The sequence below is a fragment of the Salmo salar genome, chromosome ssa11 (assembly GCF_905237065.1).
Source record: "Salmo salar chromosome ssa11, Ssal_v3.1, whole genome shotgun sequence".
Taxonomy (NCBI): domain Eukaryota; kingdom Metazoa; phylum Chordata; class Actinopteri; order Salmoniformes; family Salmonidae; genus Salmo; species Salmo salar.
This window is the reverse complement of record NC_059452.1, coordinates 55,870,063-55,888,969: the sequence shown is the minus strand read 5'-3', so window position 1 is coordinate 55,888,969 and position 18,907 is coordinate 55,870,063. Positions and strand designations below refer to the sequence as shown.

At 43.5% G+C, this 18,907-nt stretch overlaps 1 protein-coding gene across 1 annotated transcript in view; it reads left to right on the top strand.

Annotated features, from left to right (window-relative positions):
* The window catches only part of LOC106591035 (asc-type amino acid transporter 1), a 56,464-nt gene extending 46,105 nt beyond the window's left edge, over window positions 1–10,359 (top strand). The window contains exons 7-11 of the mRNA XM_014182208.2: window positions 2,867–2,970; window positions 3,610–3,706; window positions 5,831–5,980; window positions 7,388–7,565; window positions 8,939–10,359. Of these exons, the coding sequence (XP_014037683.1) occupies window positions 2,867–2,970; window positions 3,610–3,706; window positions 5,831–5,980; window positions 7,388–7,565; window positions 8,939–9,042 (633 nt within the window). The 3' untranslated portion in view covers window positions 9,043–10,359. The remainder of the gene's footprint in view (window positions 1–2,866; window positions 2,971–3,609; window positions 3,707–5,830; window positions 5,981–7,387; window positions 7,566–8,938) is intronic.
* The last annotated feature ends 8,548 nt before the right edge of the window (window positions 10,360–18,907 follow it).

Sequence of the window (18,907 nt, the reverse complement as noted above, 5' to 3'; positions counted from 1 at the left end):
TTCTGTTAAAGCTAATGAGGATCCATAATAAACACCAGGAAGAGAAGCTACTGCTGCTTCTGTTAAAGCTAATGAGGATCCATAATAAAATCCAGTAAGAGAAGCTGTTGCTGCTTCTGTTAAAGCTAATGAGGATCCATAATAAACACCAGGAAGAGAAGGTTCTGCTGCTTCTGTTAAAGCTAATGAGGATCCATAATAAACACCAGGAAGAGAAGCTACTGCTGCTTCTGTTAAAGCTAATGAGGATCCATAATAAACACCAGGAAGAGAAGCTGCTGCTGCTTCTATTAAGTCTAAGGAGGATCCATAATAAACACCAGGAAGAGAAGCTACTGCTTCTGTAAAAGCTAATGAGGATCCGTAATAAACACCAGGAAGAGAAGCTGCTTCTGTTAAAGCTAATGAGGATCCATAATAAACACCAGGAAGAGAAGCTACTGCTGCTGCTGTAAAAGCTAATGAGGATCCATAATAAACACCAGGAAGAGAAGCTGCTGCTGCTTCTGTAAAAGCTAATGAGGATCCGTAATAAACACCAGGAAGAGAAGCTGCTGCTTCTGTAAAAGCTAATGAGGATCCATAATAAACACCAGGAAGAGAAGCTACTGCTTCTGTAAAAGCTAATGAGGATCCGTAATATACACCAGGAAGAGAAGCTGCTTCTGTTAAAGCAAATGAGGATCCATAATAAACACCAGGAAGAGAAGCTGCTGCTGTTAAAGCTAATGAGGATCCATAATAAACACCAGGAAGAGAAGCTGCTGCTTCTGTTAAAGCTAATGAGGATCCATAATAAACACCAGGAAGAGAAGCTGCTGCTGCTTCTGTTAAAGCTAATGAGGATCCATAATAAACACCAGGAAGAGAAGCTACTGCTTCTGTAAAAGCTAATGAGGATCCATAATAAACACCAGGAAGAGAAGCTGCTGCTGCTTCTGTTAAAGCTAATGAGGATCCATAATAAACACCAGGAAGAGTAGCTGCTGCTGTTAAAGCTAATGAGGATCCATAATAAACACCAGGAAGAGAAGATACTGCTGCTTCTGTTAAAGCTAATGAGGATCCATAATAAACACCAGGAAGAGAAGCTGCTGCTGCTTCTGTTAAGGCTAAGGAGGATCCATAATAAACACCAGGAAGAGAAGCTACTGCTTCTGTAAAAGCTAATGAGGATCCGTAATAAACACCAGGAAGAGAAGCTGCTTCTGTTAAAGCTAATGAGGATCCATAATAAACACCAGGAAGAGAAGCTGCTGCTGTTAAAGCTAATGAGGATCCATAATAAACACCAGGAAGAGAAGCTACTGCTGCTGCTGTAAAAGCTAATGAGGATCCATAATAAACACCAGGAAGAGAAGCTGCTGCTGCTTCTGTAAAAGCTAATGAGGATCCATAATAAACACCAGGAAGAGAAGCTGCTGCTTCTGTAAAAGCTAATGAGGATCCATAATAAACACCAGGAAGAGAAGCTACTGCTTCTGTAAAAGCTAATGAGGATCCGTAATAAACACCAGGAAGAGAAGCTGCTTCTGTTAAAGCTAATGAGGATCCATAATAAACACCAGGATGAGAAGCTGCTGCTTCTGTTAAAGCTAATGAGGATCCATAATAAACACCAGGAAGAGAAGCTGCTGCGGCTTCTGTTAAAGCTAATGAGGAGCCATAATAAACACCAGGAAGAGAAGCTGCTGCTTCTGTTAAAGCTAATGAGGATCCATAATAAACACCAGGAAGAGAAGCTGCTGCTGTTAAAGCTAATGAGGATCCATAATAAACACCAGGAAGAGAAGCTGCTGCTTCTGTTAAAGCTAATGAGGATCCATAATAAACACCAGGAAGAGAAGCTGCTGCTGCTTCTGTTAAAGCTAATGAGGAGCCATAATAAACACCAGGAAGAGAAGCTGCTGCTTCTGTTAAAGCTAATGAGGATCCATAATAAACACCAGGAAGAGAAGCTGCTTCTGTTAAAGCTAATGAGGATCCATAATAAACACCAGGATGAGAAGCTGCTGCTTCTGTTAAAGCTAATGAGGATCCATAATAAACACCAGGAAGAGAAGCTGCTGCGGCTTCTGTTAAAGCTAATGAGGAGCCATAATAAACACCAGGAAGAGAAGCTGCTGCTTCTGTTAAAGCTAATGAGGATCCATAATAAACACCAGGAAGAGAAGCTGCTGCTGTTAAAGCTAATGAGGATCCATAATAAACACCAGGAAGAGAAGCTGCTGCTTCTGTTAAAGCTAATGAGGATCCATAATAAACACCAGGAAGAGAAGCTGCTGCTGCTTCTGTTAAAGCTAATGAGGAGCCATAATAAACAGCAGGAAGAGAAGCTGCTGCTTCTGTAAAAGCTAATGAGGATCCATAATAAACACCAGGAAGAGAAGCTACTGCTTCTGTAAAAGCTAATGAGGATCCATAATAAACACCAGGAAGAGAAGCTTCTGCTGCTTCTGTTAAAGGTAATGAGGATCCATAATAAACACCAGGAAGAGAAGCTGCTGCTGTTAAAGCTAATGAGGATCCATAATAAACACCAGGAAGAGAAGCTACTGCTGCTTCTGTTAAAGCTAATGAGGATCCATAATAAACACCAGGAAGAGAAGCTGCTGCTGCTTCTGTTAAAGCTAATGAGGATCCATAATAAACACCAGGAAGAGAAGCTACTGCTTCTGTTAAAGCTAATGAGGATTCATAATAAACACTAGGAAGAGAAGCTGCTGCTGCTTCTGTTAACGCTAATGAGAATCCATAATAAACAAATAAAATGTTGTTATGTGATTTTTGTGTGGTTATTTAACAGTTAACTATCTGTGGTTGTTTTAAAAGTTGTTTTAATGATTGTTGAATGTTTTTTTTACAGACATTTGGTGAGAAGTTGCTGGGTGTTTTTTCCTGGGTGATGCCTATCTCTGTAGCTCTGTCGACATTCGGAGGAATCAACGGCTACCTCTTCACTTCTTCCAGGTACTCATAGTCTCATAATATATATAGTCAGTGGTTCTCATAACCTCATAACCGTTATTGTCCTGTACTCATAGTCTCATAATACAATGGGGGGAAAATTTATTTGATCCCCTGCTGATTTTGTACGTTTGCCCACTGACAAAGAAATGTAGGTTTATTTGAACAGTGAGAGACAGAATAACAACAAAAAAATCCTGAAAAACGCATGTCAAAAAATGTTATATACTGATTTGCATTTTAATGAGGGATCAAATACTTTTTCCCCCCACTGTATATAGTCAGTGGTTCTCCTAACCTCTCCTCGGGGGGGGACCGCCTCACCAGGAAACGTCCACGTTATTGTCCTGTACCAACAGAGCTGATTCACTTTATCAAGGACTTGCTGATGCTCTAGTTCTGGAATAGATTAAAACACATGGAACAACACATGGAATAACACATGGAACTACACAGACACTGTAACCTAAAGCAATATACAGTCCACTTCATTCATAACCCCAAATCAATATACAGTCCACTTCATTCATAGCGTATCTGTGGTGTGTTGCTAGCATCACCCTCCAACCAACTGCAAACACACCAAACGCTATTGTCCCTTTTTCTATTGTCCCTTTTTCTATTGTCCCTTTTTCTCCTCAGGTTGTGTTTCTCTGGAGCCAGAGAGGGTCACCTGCCTTACCTGTTGGCCATGATCCACCTGAAAAACTGCACCCCTATTCCCGCTCTACTAGTCTGTGTAAGTTACTGCACCCCTATTCCCGCTCTGCTAGTCTGTGTAAATTACTGCACCCCTATTCCCACTCTACTAGTCAGTGTAAATTACTGCACCCCTATTCCCACTCTACTAGTCTGTGTAAGTTACTGCACCCCTATTCCCACTCTGCTAGTCTGTGTAAATTACTGCACCCCTATTCCCTCTCTGCTAGTCTGTGTAAGTTACTGCACCCCTATTCCCACTCTGCTAGTCTGTGTAAATTACTGCACCCCTATTCCCACTCTGCTAGTCTGTGTAAATTACTGCACCCCTTTTCCCACTCTGCTAGTCTGTGTAAATTACTGCACCCCTATTCCCACTCTGCTAGTCTGTGTAAATTACTGCACCCCTATTCCCACTCTGCTAGTCTGTGTAAATTACTGCACCCCTATTCCCTCTCTGCTAGTCTGTGTAAGTTACTGCACCCCTATTCCCGCTCTGCTAGTCTGTGTAAATTACTGCACCCCTATTCCCACTCTGCTAGTCTGTGTAAATTACTGCACCCCTATTCCCACTCTGCTAGTCTGTGTAAATTACTGCACCCCTATTCCTTCTCTGCTAGTCTGTGTAAATTACTGCACCCCTATTCCCGCTCTGCTAGTCTGTGTAAATTACTGCACCCCTATTCCCTCTCTGCTAGTCTGTGTAAATTACTGCACCCCTATTCCCGCTCTGCTAGTCTGTGTAAATTACTGCACAACTATTCCCACTCTGCTAGTCTGTGTAAATTACTGCACCCCTACTCCCACTCTGCTAGTCTGTGTAAATTACTGCACCCCTATTCCTTCTCTGCTAGTCTGTGTAAATTACTGCACCCCTATTCCCGCTCTGCTAGTCTGTGTAAATTACTGCACCCCTATTCCCTCTCTGCTAGTCTGTGTAAATTTCTGCACCCCTATTCCCGCTCTGCTAGTCTGTGTAAATTACTGCACCCCTATTCCCACTCTGCTAGTCTGTGAAAGTTACTGCACACCTATTCCCACTCTGCTAGTCTGTGTACATTACTGTGCTACCCATTCTTGCCTGCATTTTCCCACAATTCCACAGCCCCAAACCCCAGGGCTGCACTAGTTCCTATAGCCCCAAACCCCAGGGCTGTGCTAGTTCCTATAGCCCCAAACCCCAGGGCTGCTCTAGTTCCTATAGCCCCAAACCCCAGGGCTGCACTAGTTCCTATAGCCCCAAACCCCAGGGCTGCGCTAGTTCCTACAGCCCCAAACCCCAGGGCTGCTCTAGTTCCTATAGCCCCAAACCCCAGGGCTGCTCTAGTTCCTATAGCCCCAAACCCCAGGGCTGCGCTAGTTCCTATAGCCCCAAACCCCAGGGCTGCGCTAGTTCCTATAGCCCCAAACCCCAGGCTGCACTAGTTCCTATAGCCCCAAACCCCAGGGCTGTGCTAGTTCCTATAGCCCCAAACCCCAGGGCTGCACTAGTTCCTATAGCCCCAAACCCCAGGGCTGTGCTAGTTATTATAGCCCCAAACCCCAGGGCTGCACTAGTTCCTATAGCCCCAAACCCCAGGGTTGCGCTAGTTCCTATAGCCCCAAACCCCAGGGCTGCTCTAGTTCCTATAGCCCCAAACCCCAGGGCTGCTCTAGTTCCTATAGCCCCAAACCCCAGGGCTGCGCTAGTTCCTATAGCCCCAAACCCCAGGGCTGCGCTAGTTCCTATAGCCCCCACCCCAGGCTGCACTAGTTCCTATAGCCCCAAACCCCAGGGCTGTGCTAGTTCCTATAGCCCCAAACCCCAGGGCTGCACTAGTTCCTATAGCCCCAAACCCCAGGGCTGTGCTAGTTATTATAGCCCCAAACCCCAGGGCTGCACTAGTTCCTATAGCCCCAAACCCCAGGGCTGCACTAGCCCCAAACCCCAGGGCTGCTCTAGTTCCTATAGCCCCAAACCCCAGGGCTGCTCTAGTTCCTATAGCCCCAAACCCCAGGGCTGCACTAGCCCCAAACCCCAGGGCTTCACTAGCCCCAAACCCCAGGGCTGCACTAGCCCCAAACCCCAGGGCTGTGCTATATAGCTTTGTGTATAATGTTATAGTCTCCCAAAGTGTATGTTACGTCTATATTCATTGACCTCTGTTTCCCTCCTCCTCCACAGTGCGGAGCCACCATAGTGATCCTGTGTATCGGAGAGACTCACAACCTGATCAACTATGTCTCCTTTATTAACTTCCTGTCCTATGGAGTGACCATCGCTGGCCTGCTGTACTATCGCTGGAAGAGACCCAACCTGCTACGACCCATCAAGGTACAGCAGGCCTATATCTGGTGCTACTATATCTGGGAACTATTTACTAGTGCACACCGTAACCAGGAAATGAACTGTTGTTCTATTATTGAGTGGGGAAACCAGGAAATGAACTGTCATTCTATTACTGAGAGGGAAACCAGGAAATGAACTGGTCATTCTATTATTGAGTGGGGAAACCAGGAAATGAACTGTCATTCTATTACTGAGAGGGAAACCAGGAAATGAACTGGTCATTCTATTATTGAGTGGGGAAACCAGGAAATGAACTGGTCATTCTATTATTGAGTGGGGAAACCAGGAAATGAACTGGTCATTCTATTACTGAGAGGGGAAACCAGGAAATGAAATGGTCATTCTATTATTGAGTGGGGAAACCAGGAAATGAACTGGTCATTCTATTACTGAATGGGAAACCAGGAAATGAACTGGTCATTCTATTACTGATGGGAAACCAGGAAATGGACTGTCATTCTATTACTGAGTGGGAAACCAGGAAATTAACTGGTCAATCTGTTACTGAATGGGAAACCAGGAAATGAACTGGTCATTCTATTACTGAATGGGAAACCAGGAAATGAACTGGTCATTCTATTACTGAGAGGGAAACCAGGAAATGAACTGGTCATTCTATTACTGAGTGGGAAACCAGGAAATTAACTGGTCAATCTATTACTGAGAGGGAAACCAGGAAATGAACTGGTCATTCTATTACTGAATGGGAAACCAGGAAATGAACTGGTCATTCTATTACTGAGTGGGAAACCAGGAAATGAACTGGTCATACTATTACTGAGAGGGAAACCAGGAAATGAACTGGTCTTTCTATTACTGAGTGGGAAACCAGGAAATGAACTGGTCATTCTATTACTGCGAGGGAAACCAGGAAATGAACTGGACATTCTATTACTGAGAGGGAAACCAGGAAATGAACTGGTCATTCTATTACTGAGTGGGAAACCAGGAAATGAACTGGTCATTCTATTACTGAGAGGGAAACCAGGAAATGAACTGGTCATTCTATTACTGAATGGGAAACCAGGAAATGAACTGGTCATTCTATTACTGAGAGGGAAACCAGGAAATGAACTGGTCATTCTATTACTGAGTGGGAAACCAGGAAATGAACTGGTCATTCTATTACTGAATGGGAAACCAGGAAATGAACTGGTCATTCTATTACTGAATGGGAAACCAGGAAATGAACTGGTCATTCTATTACTGAGAGGGAAACCAGGAAATGAACTGGTCATTCTATTACTGATGGGAAACCGGACGTTGTGCTGTGGTGTATTACGATTGGATTTTTATCTCTTCCTCCCTTCCCCCCATCGTCCCTCGTCTCTCCCCCTCCCTCTATCCTCTCCCCCATTACCCTTCACTCCTCTCCTCCCCATCTCCCTTCAGGTGAGTGTGTTGGTCCCAATCAGTTACCTGGTGTTCTGGGCGGTGCTGCTGGGGTTCAGCCTGTACTCGGAGCCCGTGGTGTGTGGCATGGGGATCGTCATCATGCTCACCGGGGTACCCGTCTACTTCGTGGGAGTCCACTGGAAGAACAAACCTAGATGTGTCTACAGGGTCGTTGGTGAGTGACTCCTCCACTCCTTGTATTGCATGGCCATGTAGGTCACCAGACGCTCTTATTCAGAGCAAACTTACAGTCATTCAACTAAGGGAGGTAAGACAACCACAGTCACAGTCATGCTGCCGTCTCTGCGTCGACACTGATAAGGCAGCAGAGTGACATGCTGCCGTCTCTGCGTCGACACTGATAAGGCAGCAGAGTGACATGCTGCCGTCTCTGCGTCGACACTGATATGGCAGCAGAGTGACATGCTGCCGTCTCTGCATCGACACCGATATGGCAGCAGAGTGACATGCTGCCGTCTCTGTATCGACACCGATAAGGCAGCAGAGTGACATGCTGCCGTCTCTGCGTCGACACCGATAAGGCAGCAGAATGACATGCTGCCGTCTCTGCATCGACACCGATAAGGCAGCAGAATGATTGTCTGCCGTCTCTGTATCGACACTGATAAGGCAGCAGAGTGACATGCTGCCGTCTCTGTATCGACACTGATAAGGCAGCAGAGTGACATGCTGCCGTCTCTGTATCGACACTGATAAGGCAGCAGAGTGACATGCTGCCGTCTGCAGAATATGTGTCTGTCACGAGAATTTTCCATCCCAATGATAATAACTAACAATTATTAAAGCTTTGACTAATTCCCGAGGTTTGTAAGACCCTGGGTTTAATAATAATTAGGCAAAGACTCAGGTTATGCAAAAGGTTCGTACAGTTTATTCACGAGAACGTTCTAAAGTCCATTTTATAACTCACTCCCTACTTACGCACATACATACACACGAACAGTAGGTAGATTGTATCCTTCCCCATGGTGCTCACCACTGTTTATCAATACCAAACTGGCAGTTCCATTCCCCTGAGATTAGAGGAACCTTGAAAGGACTCCCTGTCCTATCGTAAGTTTCTCAGAGTTCTAGCCAGGTTCAGGTCATACACAGTTGAATTGTTCTCGGTATTTTCTTAGTCACACACACACACATTTCTACTTGTCTCGACCAAACCTTTTTAGACTGAAGTTTATCATTCTAAATGTTACAGAATCGAATGATTACTAATAGTTACGTTTGTCTAATTATTCATTATATATGTTACATAATGTCATAATTACGTTTCAGGGTGGAATTGTTTAGTCATTACCTTTAAGCATATAAATTCCCTTATCAGTGTCTTACAGCAGAATGAAATGCTGCCATCTGCAGAATATGGGTCTTACAGCAGAATTACATTTTTGTCATGAAGTTGTGATCTACCACTAGAGGGCCGTACAAGTCTGCTTTTCCAGAAGACACCCAAACATTATCATGTTGAGTTGAAGTCAGTGACTTTACTGTATACGTCTCTGACCCCGCTGCCTGTCTGTTCTGTTCCAGAGTGTGTGACCTACGTGGGTCAGAAGCTGTGTTTCGTGGTGTTCCCCCAAGAAGACCTGTCAGAGATCACCCCCCTCACAGCCTCGGATAAACACAATGACTGAACGACCCCCCTCACAGCCTCGGATAAACACAACAACTGAACGAGCCCCTTCCTCACAGCCTCGGATAAACACAACGACTGGACGAGCCCCCTCACAGCCTCGGATAAACACAACGACTGGACGAGCCCCCTCCTCACAGCCTCCAATAAACACAACGACTGAACGAGCCCCCTCACAGCCTCCAATAAACACAACGACTGAACGAGCTCCCTCCTCACAGCCTCGGATAAACACAACAACTGAACGAGCCCCTCCCTCACATCCTACGATAAACACAACGACTGAACGAGCCCCCTCACAGCCTCGGATAAACACAACAACTGAATGAGCCCCCTCACAGCCTCGGATAACACAACAACTGAACGAGCCCCTCCTCACAGACTCGGATAAACACAACGACTGAACGAGCCCCCTCACAGCCTCGGATAAACACAACAACTGAACGACCCCCCTCACAGCCTCGGATAAACCCAACAACTGAACAAGCCCACTCACATCCTCGGATAAACACAACGACTGAACGTCTCTCCCCCTCCGTCCATCTAACAGGGGATGAGCTGCCAGAACGGTCTGATCCGTCTGCCTATCAGGAACTTTTTAAACCTCTTTCTGTTCGTTGCCTTCTGCTCCCTGGATGCGTCCCCAACTGGCACCCTATTCCCTATATAGTGCACTACTTTTGACCAAAGCACCATGGGCCCTGGTGTAAAGTAGTGCACTACATAGGGAATAGAGTACTATTTTGGGCCACACAAGGGTCACTCCTCAACAGTAAAGAGAGCGTTTCCATCCTGGTACTTCTGAGAGGCTGTCTCCAGACTCTTCCATCCTGGTACTTCTGAGAGGCTGTCTCCAGGCTCTTCCATCCTGGTACTTCTGAGAGGCTGTCTCCAGACTCTTCCATCCTGGTACTTCTGAGAGGCTGTCTCCAGGCTCTTCCATCCTGGTACTTCTGAGAGGCTGTCTCCAGACTCTTCCATCCTGGTACTTCTGAGAGGCTGTCTCCAGGCTCTTCCATCCTGGTACTTCTGAGAGGCTGTCTCCAGGCTCTTCCATCCTGGTACTTCTGAGAGGCTGTCTCAGGCTGTGTTTAGTGGGAGGGGCATCAGGGATCAGTAAAGGTTGTATTGGTCGATACACCCTCCCCTTCTCTTCACTAGACAGCCAATGCCAAGTCACCATACTCAAGGAACTTTTGTTTTATGAGATATTTGTTTTCTTTTTTTTAATTAGTATTTGTTTTTGAAATGAGTCTAATCTTTGTCAATTTTATTGTGCCTTACAAGTGGGGATAGTTTAAAAAAAAAGTTATGTTTATTTGATGCGGCCTATTGATTTTGTGGTGATATTAAGTTTAAACTGTGTACTATTCCATGAGGTACAGTAGTAGTTGCAGTGGTTTTCTTTTGGCTGTACTTCCTACTACTTCCTATGACTTCCACTGAGCTGTTTTCCCTGTAATAACTGACCTGTACTAACTTCTAGAGTTTGGTGGTGATGGGATACGGTCTGACCTGTAGTAACTTCTAGAGTTTGGTGTTGACGGGATACGGTCTGACCTGTAGTAACTTCTAGAGTTTGGTGTTGATGGGATACGGTCTGACCTGTAGTAACCTCTAGAGTTTGGTGGTGATGGGATATGGTCTGACCTGTAGTAACTTCTAGAGTTTGGTGTTGATGGGATACGGTCTGACCTGTAGTAACCTCTAGAGTTTGGTGGTGATGGGATATGGTCTGACCTGTAGTAACTTCTAGAGTTTGGTGTTGATGGGATACGGTCTGACCTGTAGTAACTTCTAGAGTTTGGTGTTGATGGGATACGGTATGACCTGTAGTAACTTCTAGAGTTTGGTGTTGACGGGATACGGTCTGACCTGTAGTAACTTCTAGAGTTTGGTGTTGATGGGATACGGTCTGACCTGTAGTAACCTCTAGAGTTTGGTGGTGATGGGATATGGTCTGACCTGTAGTAACTTCTAGAGTTTGGTGTTGATGGGATACGGTCTGACCTGTAGTAACTTCTAGAGTTTGGTGTTGATGGGATACGGTCTGACATGTAGTAACTTCTAGAGTTTGTTGTTGATGGGATACGGTCTGACCTGTAGTAACTTCTAGAGTTTGGTGTTGATGGGATACGGTCTGACCTGTAGTAACTTCTAGAGTTTGGTGTTGACGGGATACGGTCTGACATGTAGTAACTTCTAGAGTTTGGTGTTGATGGGATACGGTCTGACCTGTAGTAACTTCTAGAGTTTGGTGTTGACGGGATACAGTCTAACCTGTAGTAACTTCTAGAGTTTGGTGGTGATGGGATACGGTCTGACCTGTAGTAACTTCTAGAGTTTGGTGTTGATGGGATACGGTCTGACCTGTAGTAACTTCTAGAGTTTGGTGTTGATGGGATACGGTCTGACCTGTACTAACTGACCTGTATTAACTTCTAGAGTTTGGTGGTGATGGGATACGGTCTGACCTGTAGTAACTTCTAGAGTTTGGTGTTGATGGGATACGGTCTGACCTGTAGTAACTTCTAGAGTTTGGTGTTGATGGGATACGGTCTGACCTGTACTAACTGACCTGTATTAACTTCTAGAGTTTGGTGTTGATGGGATACGGTCTGACCTGTAGTAACTTCTAGAGTTTGGTGTTGATGGGATACGGTCTGACCTGTAGTAACTTCTAGAGTTTGGTGTTGACGGGATACGGTCTGACCTGTAGTAACTTCTAGAGTTTGGTGTTGATGGGATACGGTCTGACCTGTAGTAACTTCTAGAGTTTGGTGTTGACGGGATACAGTCTAACCTGTAGTAACTTCTAGAGTTTGGTGGTGATGGGATACGGTCTGACCTGTAGTAACTTCTAGAGTTTGGTGTTGATGGGATACGGTCTGACCTGTAGTAACTTCTAGAGTTTGGTGTTGATGGGATACGGTCTGACCTGTACTAACTGACCTGTATTAACTTCTAGAGTTTGGTGGTGATGGGATACGGTCTGACCTGTAGTAACTTCTAGAGTTTGGTGTTGATGGGATATGGTCTGACCTGTAGTAACTTCTAGAGTTTGGTGTTGATGGGATACGGTCTGACCTGTAGTAACTTCTAGAGTTTTGGTGTTGACGGGATACCATCAACGTCCCAAATGGCACCCTATTCCCTTGATAGTGCATTACTTTTGTGCACTACATAGGGAATAGGGTGCCATCATTGACACCACCATGGTCTCTCTCTATCTCTTCCTAAAAGAAGGATGCTTCGGTTAAGCCCCAAGGCATTCAGCAGGGAAAGCTTCCAATCTAAACCCCAGCAGCACTTACTCCACTTGCTTCAATCGACTTGCTTCACAAGGCAATATAAGATGTTAAGTTAACCTGTTAGGGCTAGGGGGCAGTATTTGCACGGCTGGATAAAAAAAATGTACCCGATTTAATCTGGTTACTAATCCTACCCAGTAACTAGAATATGCATATACTTATTATATATGGATAGAAAACACTCTAAAGTTTCTAAAACTGTTTGAATGGTGTCTGTGAGTATAACAGAACTCATTTGGCAGGCAAAACCCTGAGACATTTTCTGACAGGAAGTGGATACCTGATGTGTTGTATTACCTTTAAACCTATCCCATTGAAAAACACAGGGGCTGAGGAATATTTTGGCACTTCCTATTGCTTCCACTAGATGTCACCAGCCTTTACAAAGTGTTTTGAGTCTTCTGGAGGGAGATCTGACCGAACAAGAGCCATGGAACGATGATGGCCCATTAGACACCTGGCGCGCGAGTTCATGTTGGGTACCCTCGTTCCAATACGTTATAAAAGAGTATGCATTCGTCCACCTTGAATATTATTCATGTTCTGGTTAAAAAGGCCCTAATGATTTATGCTATACAACGTTTGACATGTTTGAACGAACGTAAATATATTTTTTCCCCTCGTTCATGACGAGAAGTCCGGCTGGCTTAGATCATGTGCTAACAAGACGGAGATTTTTGGACATAAATGATGAGCTTTTTTGAACAAAACTACATTCGTTATGGACCTGTGATACCTGGAAGTGACATCTGATGAAGAGAATCAAAGGTAATGGATTATTTACATAGTATTTTCGATTTTAGATCTCCCCAACATGCCGTCTAGTCTGTATCGCAACGCGTATTTTTCTGGGCGCAGTGCTCAGATTATTGCAAAGTGTGATTTCCCAGTAAGGTTATTTTTAAATCTGGCAAGTTGATTGCGTTCAAGAGATGTAAATCTATAATTCTTTAAATGACAATATAATATTTTACCAATGTTTTCTAATTTTAATTATTTAATTTGTGGTGTTGACTTGACTGCCGGTTATTGGAGGGAAACGATTTCCTCAACATCAATGCCATAGTAAAACGCTGTTTTTGGATATAAATATGAACTTGATAGAACTAAAAATGCATGCATTGTCTAACATAATGTCCTAGGAGTGTCATCTGATGGAGATTGTAAAAGGTTAGTGCATCATTTTAGCTGGTTTTATGGTTTTGGTGACCCTGTCTTTGAATTGACAAAACATTACACACAACTCTTGTAAATGTACTGTCCTAACATACTCTAAATTTATGCTTTCGCCGTAAAACCTTTTTGAAATCGTAAAACGTGGTTAGATTAAGGAGATGTTTATCTTTCAAAGGGTGTAAAATAGTTGTATGTTTGAAAAATTTGAATTTTGACATTTATTTGGATTCAAATTTGCCGCTCTTGAAATGCACCTGCTGTTGATGGAGTGCACCACGGGGGGGACGCTAGCGTCCCACCTAGCCCATAGAGGTTAAATGCCTTTTTTTTAATACCAGACGCCAAGTACATAGAGTCAATAGTTACTTTGACATTGACGCACAAGTAAAATGTCCACAACTAGTGAAACTCCTGAAAAGATAAGAGAGGAGATTGAAAACTATTGAAAACTCCTGAAAAGATAAGAGAGGAGATTGAAAACTATTGAAAACTGTTGAAAAGACAGAGAGGAGATTGAAAACTATTGAAAACTGTTGAAAAGACAACAGAGGAGATTGAAAACTATTGAAAACTCCTGAAAAGACAAGAGAGAAGATTGAAAACTATTGAAAACTGTTGAAAAGACAAGAGAGGAGATTGAAAACTATTGAAAACTCCTGAAAAGACAGAGAGGAGATTGAAAACTATTGAAAACTCTCTGGAAGTCATTTTAGTCTATGCAAAACAGTGTTTGGGATTCCATACTAGATGTGCGCCTCAAATGGCACCACATTCCCTACGTAGTGCACTACTTTTGACCAGGGTCAATAGGGTAGTAGTGCACTACTTTTTGACCAGGGTGCATACAGCTCAGCTCAAACGCAGTGCACTACATAGGGAATAGGGTACCGTTAGGAACGAAGCCTAGGAATGTTCATGCTTTTTATAGCCTGCAACACTAGATAGTGAGGACTGAGGTTTTGCACTTTGAATCTCTCTGCAGGGTTTTTTTAAATGCAGAGGGGTAAGTAACTATGCCACTAATACCAAGGGATGCTTCCTGCCCATCTGCCTATAAACAGCACTGCCAATCATTATGAAATGATGAGTCCACAGAGTTAATTCACTGTGTTCCAGACGGTACTTTCAGAATTGGATCGACTTCCTTATCTAATTCGCTGTGTTCCAGACGGTACTTTCAGAATTGGATCGACTTCCTTATCTAATTCGCGGTGTTCCAGACAGTACTTTCAGAATTGGATCCACTTCCTTATCTTATTCACTGTGTTCCAGACAGTACTTTCAGAAATCGCTTCACTGGAAGCATATTCCACCCACTGTGGAAGCATATTCCACCCACTATGGAAGCATATTCCACCCACTGTGGAAGCATATTCCACCCACTATGGAAGCATATTCCCATTCTCACAAACATAACAGCATGAAATCCTTGTTTTGTCCTCTGTGTGAATAACTAGCTATATTGTTACAGATGTTACAGATCATGCATGTGTCTTAAAGGCCTTACACAGAGTCACACACAGAGACCAATATCAGGCTAAAGATATGGCTCTGGTTCTACAAATGCTGTCCATTTCTGGTCTCACAGACAGTCACTGTGTGTCCCTAGTCCCTCTTCCTCTACAGACAGTCACTGTGTGTCCCTCCTCCGCTACAGACAGTCACTGTGTGACCCTCCTCCTCTACAGACAGTCACTGTGTGTCCCTAGTCCCTCCTCCTCTACAGACAGTCACTGTGTGTCCCTCCTCCTCTACAGACAGTCACTGTGTGTCCCTCTTCCTCTACAGACAGTCACTGTATGTCCCTAGTCCCTCCTCTACAGTCTCTGTGTGTCCCTCCTCCTATACAGACAGTCACTGTGTGTCCCTCCTCCTCTACAGACAGTCACTGTGTGTCCCTAGTCCCTCCTCTACAGTCTCTGTGTGTCCCTAGTCCCTCCTCCTCTACAGACAGTCACTGTGTGTCCCTCCTCCTCTACAGACAGTCTCTGTGTGTCCCTCCTCCTCTACAGACAGTCTCTGTGTGTCCCCAGTCCTCTACAGACAGTCTCTGTGTGTCCCTAGTCCCTCCTCTACTTTCCTCTGCATGCTGTGGAGTTCACCAGGACTTCTCCATGAACGGTGTGGGTCTGCTTCTTCACACACACTGGGTGTGTTCCAGGTGGTCTGTTTTGCAGTCATGATGCACATCTCAGAAGATTACAATACGTCATATTTATGAGCTGCCTGAGATGTTAAAAAAACCTCTCGGGAACACACCCACACCCTCAATGATAATACTGTAAACATGTCTGTGTGTTTTTTGCAGTTTCCTTCATCAATGCTAATACTGTAAACATTTCTGTGTGTTTTCTGCAGTTTCCTTCCTAATACTGTAAACATGTCTGTGTGTTTTCTGCAGTTTCCTTCCTAATACTGTAAACATGTCTGTGTGTTTTTCTGCAGTTTACCTTCCTAATACTGTAAACATGTCTGTGTGTTTTTTGCAGTTTCCTTCCTAATACTGTAAACATGTCTGTGTGTTTTTCTGCAGTTTCCTTCCTCAATGATAATACTGTAAACATGTCTGTGTGTTTTTCTGCAGTTTCCTTCCTAATACTGTAAACATGTCTGTGTGTTTTCTGCAGTTTCCTTCCTAATACTGTAAACATGTCTGTGTGTTTTTCTACCACAGTGAGGCGCATTGTTAGCTCAACACAACAGTGTAAATATTGTGTAAAGTAAAAGTGTCAGGGATTCATGGTAAACATCGCATTCCTCCGACGTCTTGTGATACATGCTATACACACGTACTGTAACTATGGTGTAATTTTTGGTGAACTTTTCTGTTTTGTAAAATAATATAAAATGTATGAGGATAACAATAATAGCTTATTAAATATAATTGTGAAAAACAAAAGTGATATTTATATTTTCCAAATTATTTGTGTGTGTTTATGTGTGCATAGAGGTACCTCTACTATCATCAGTGGTACCTCTACTATCATCAGTGGTACCTCTACTATCATCAGTGGTAGGTACCTCTACTATCATCAGTGGTAGGTACCTCTACTATCATCAGTGGTACCTCTACTATCATCAGTGGTAGGTACCTCTACTATCATCAGTGGTAGGTCCCTCTACTATCATCAGTGGTATCTCTACTATCATCAGTGGTAGGTACCTCTACTATCATCAGTGGTACCTCTACTATCATCAGTGGTACCTCTACTATCATCAGTGGTACCTCTACTATCATCAGTGGTATCTCTACTATCAGCAGTGGTATCTCTACTATCATCAGTGGTAGGTATCTCTACTATCATCAGTGGTATATCTACTATCATCAGTGGTAGGTATCTCTACTATCATCAATGGTACCTCTACTATCAGCAGTGGTATCTCTACTATCATCAGTGGTAGGTATCTCTACTATTATCAGTGGTACCTCTACTATCATCAGTGGTACCTCTACTATCATCAGTGGTAACTCTTCTATCATCAGTGGTATCTCTACTATCATCAGTGGTATCTCTACTATCATCAGTGGTACCTCTACTATCATCAGTGGTAGGTACCACTACTATCATCAGTGGTACCTCTACTATCATATGGTAGGTACCTCTACTATCATCAGTGGTAGGTACCTCTACTATCATCAGTGGTAATTCTACTATCATCAGTGGTACCTCTACTATCATCAGTGGTAAATACCTCTACTATCATCAGTGGTACCTCTACTATCATCAGTGGTAGGTATCTCTACTATCATCAGTGGTAGGTACCTCTACTATCATCAGTGGTAGGTACCTCTACTATCATCAGTGGTACCTCTACTATCATCAGTGGTTCCTCTACTATCATCAGTGGTACCTCTAATATCATCAGTGGTACCTCTACTATCATCAGTGGTAGGTATCTCTACTATCATCAGTGGTACCTCTACTATCATCAGTGGTACCTCTACTATCATCAGTGGTACCTCTTCTATCATCAGTGGTAGGTATCTGTAGCGGGTTTCTTATGCACCACAGGAGAACCAAGAAATGAAGAGCGACACCACGGCTGTCTTTTAGGCTTTTATGTTGATCTGCAATAGTATTGTGAAAAGACAGGACAGGAACACATCAGTCTCCAATGCACCACCTGACAAGTTGTTCTTTCTCTCTCAGTGTTTTCTCAGACTCTCACAATCACACTCATACATAAAGCCATAATGTATAGTATAAAATAATAACCAGTCCTTAATACAAAGAATGTATAATCTTAATTCTTAGACAATAGAACCACACCTGCAATAGTATTGTGAAAAGACAGGACAGGAACACATCAGTCTCCAATGCACCACCTGACAAGTTGTTCTACACAGGAGCATGAAGCAAGGTAAAACACATATCCTGTCTCACATCCCCAATACATTGCTAGGTGCTTTCAGTGTTGATAGTAGCAACAACTCATGTACAAAACCACTGCAACACAAACAAGTTACAACGTAAAATCGCCTTAGAGGGCAAAAACTACATCCCCCATAATGCAACACCATCACTAGTCGGCAGCTCAGCTAGCCGTCTGCATCACAGAAAGAAAGTCATGCTAGCTAGCAACACTTTTAGCACTCTGTAACTATATTAATAACAACAATAAAACTCTGAAAGTTACGTGTTTCGATAGTCTCACATCCCCTTCTAACAATATCTACAGCATTAACCTTGGGACGTTTTATTTATTTCACGTTACGGACTTCTACAAAGGAGTAATCTGCAACCCGTACCTTTCTCTCTCAGTGTTTTCTCAGCCTGAGAAGAGCGGGAGCTATGGGTAGTACCAGGGTGTTAGTAGGTGACGTAAGCACCCAGATAAAATAAAAAACATTTAATGATACAAAACCTGAAGATGTTAACATCATTCAGCTACTGTAGCTGCCTACTTAACATCAACAGGCATCACCAGTAGCGCAACAATTAAAATTAGAAACCAAAAGTAAAGTTCCTGGCGATCTGACTCCCCCCTTCTGACTGAACTTGGAATATTCCTGTTCGTGGGCTTTGAACACTGACCCTCAACCTGATTGTTCTGTTCTGCGTTGTGTACTATTCTAATAATTTGAAGTTTGCTGGAATAACCATTTTAACTCTACTACATATCTCTACTATCATCAGTGGTAACTCTACTATCATCAGGGGTACCTCTACTATCAGTGGTACCTCTACTATCATCAGTGGTAGGTACCTCTACTATCATCAGTGGTAGGTACCTCTACTATCATCAGTGGTAGGTATCTCTACTATCATCAGTGGTACCTCTACTATCATCAGTGGTATCTCTACTATCATCAGTGGTGTCTCTACTATCATCAGTGGTAGGTACCTCTACTATCATCAGTGGTACCTCTACTATCAT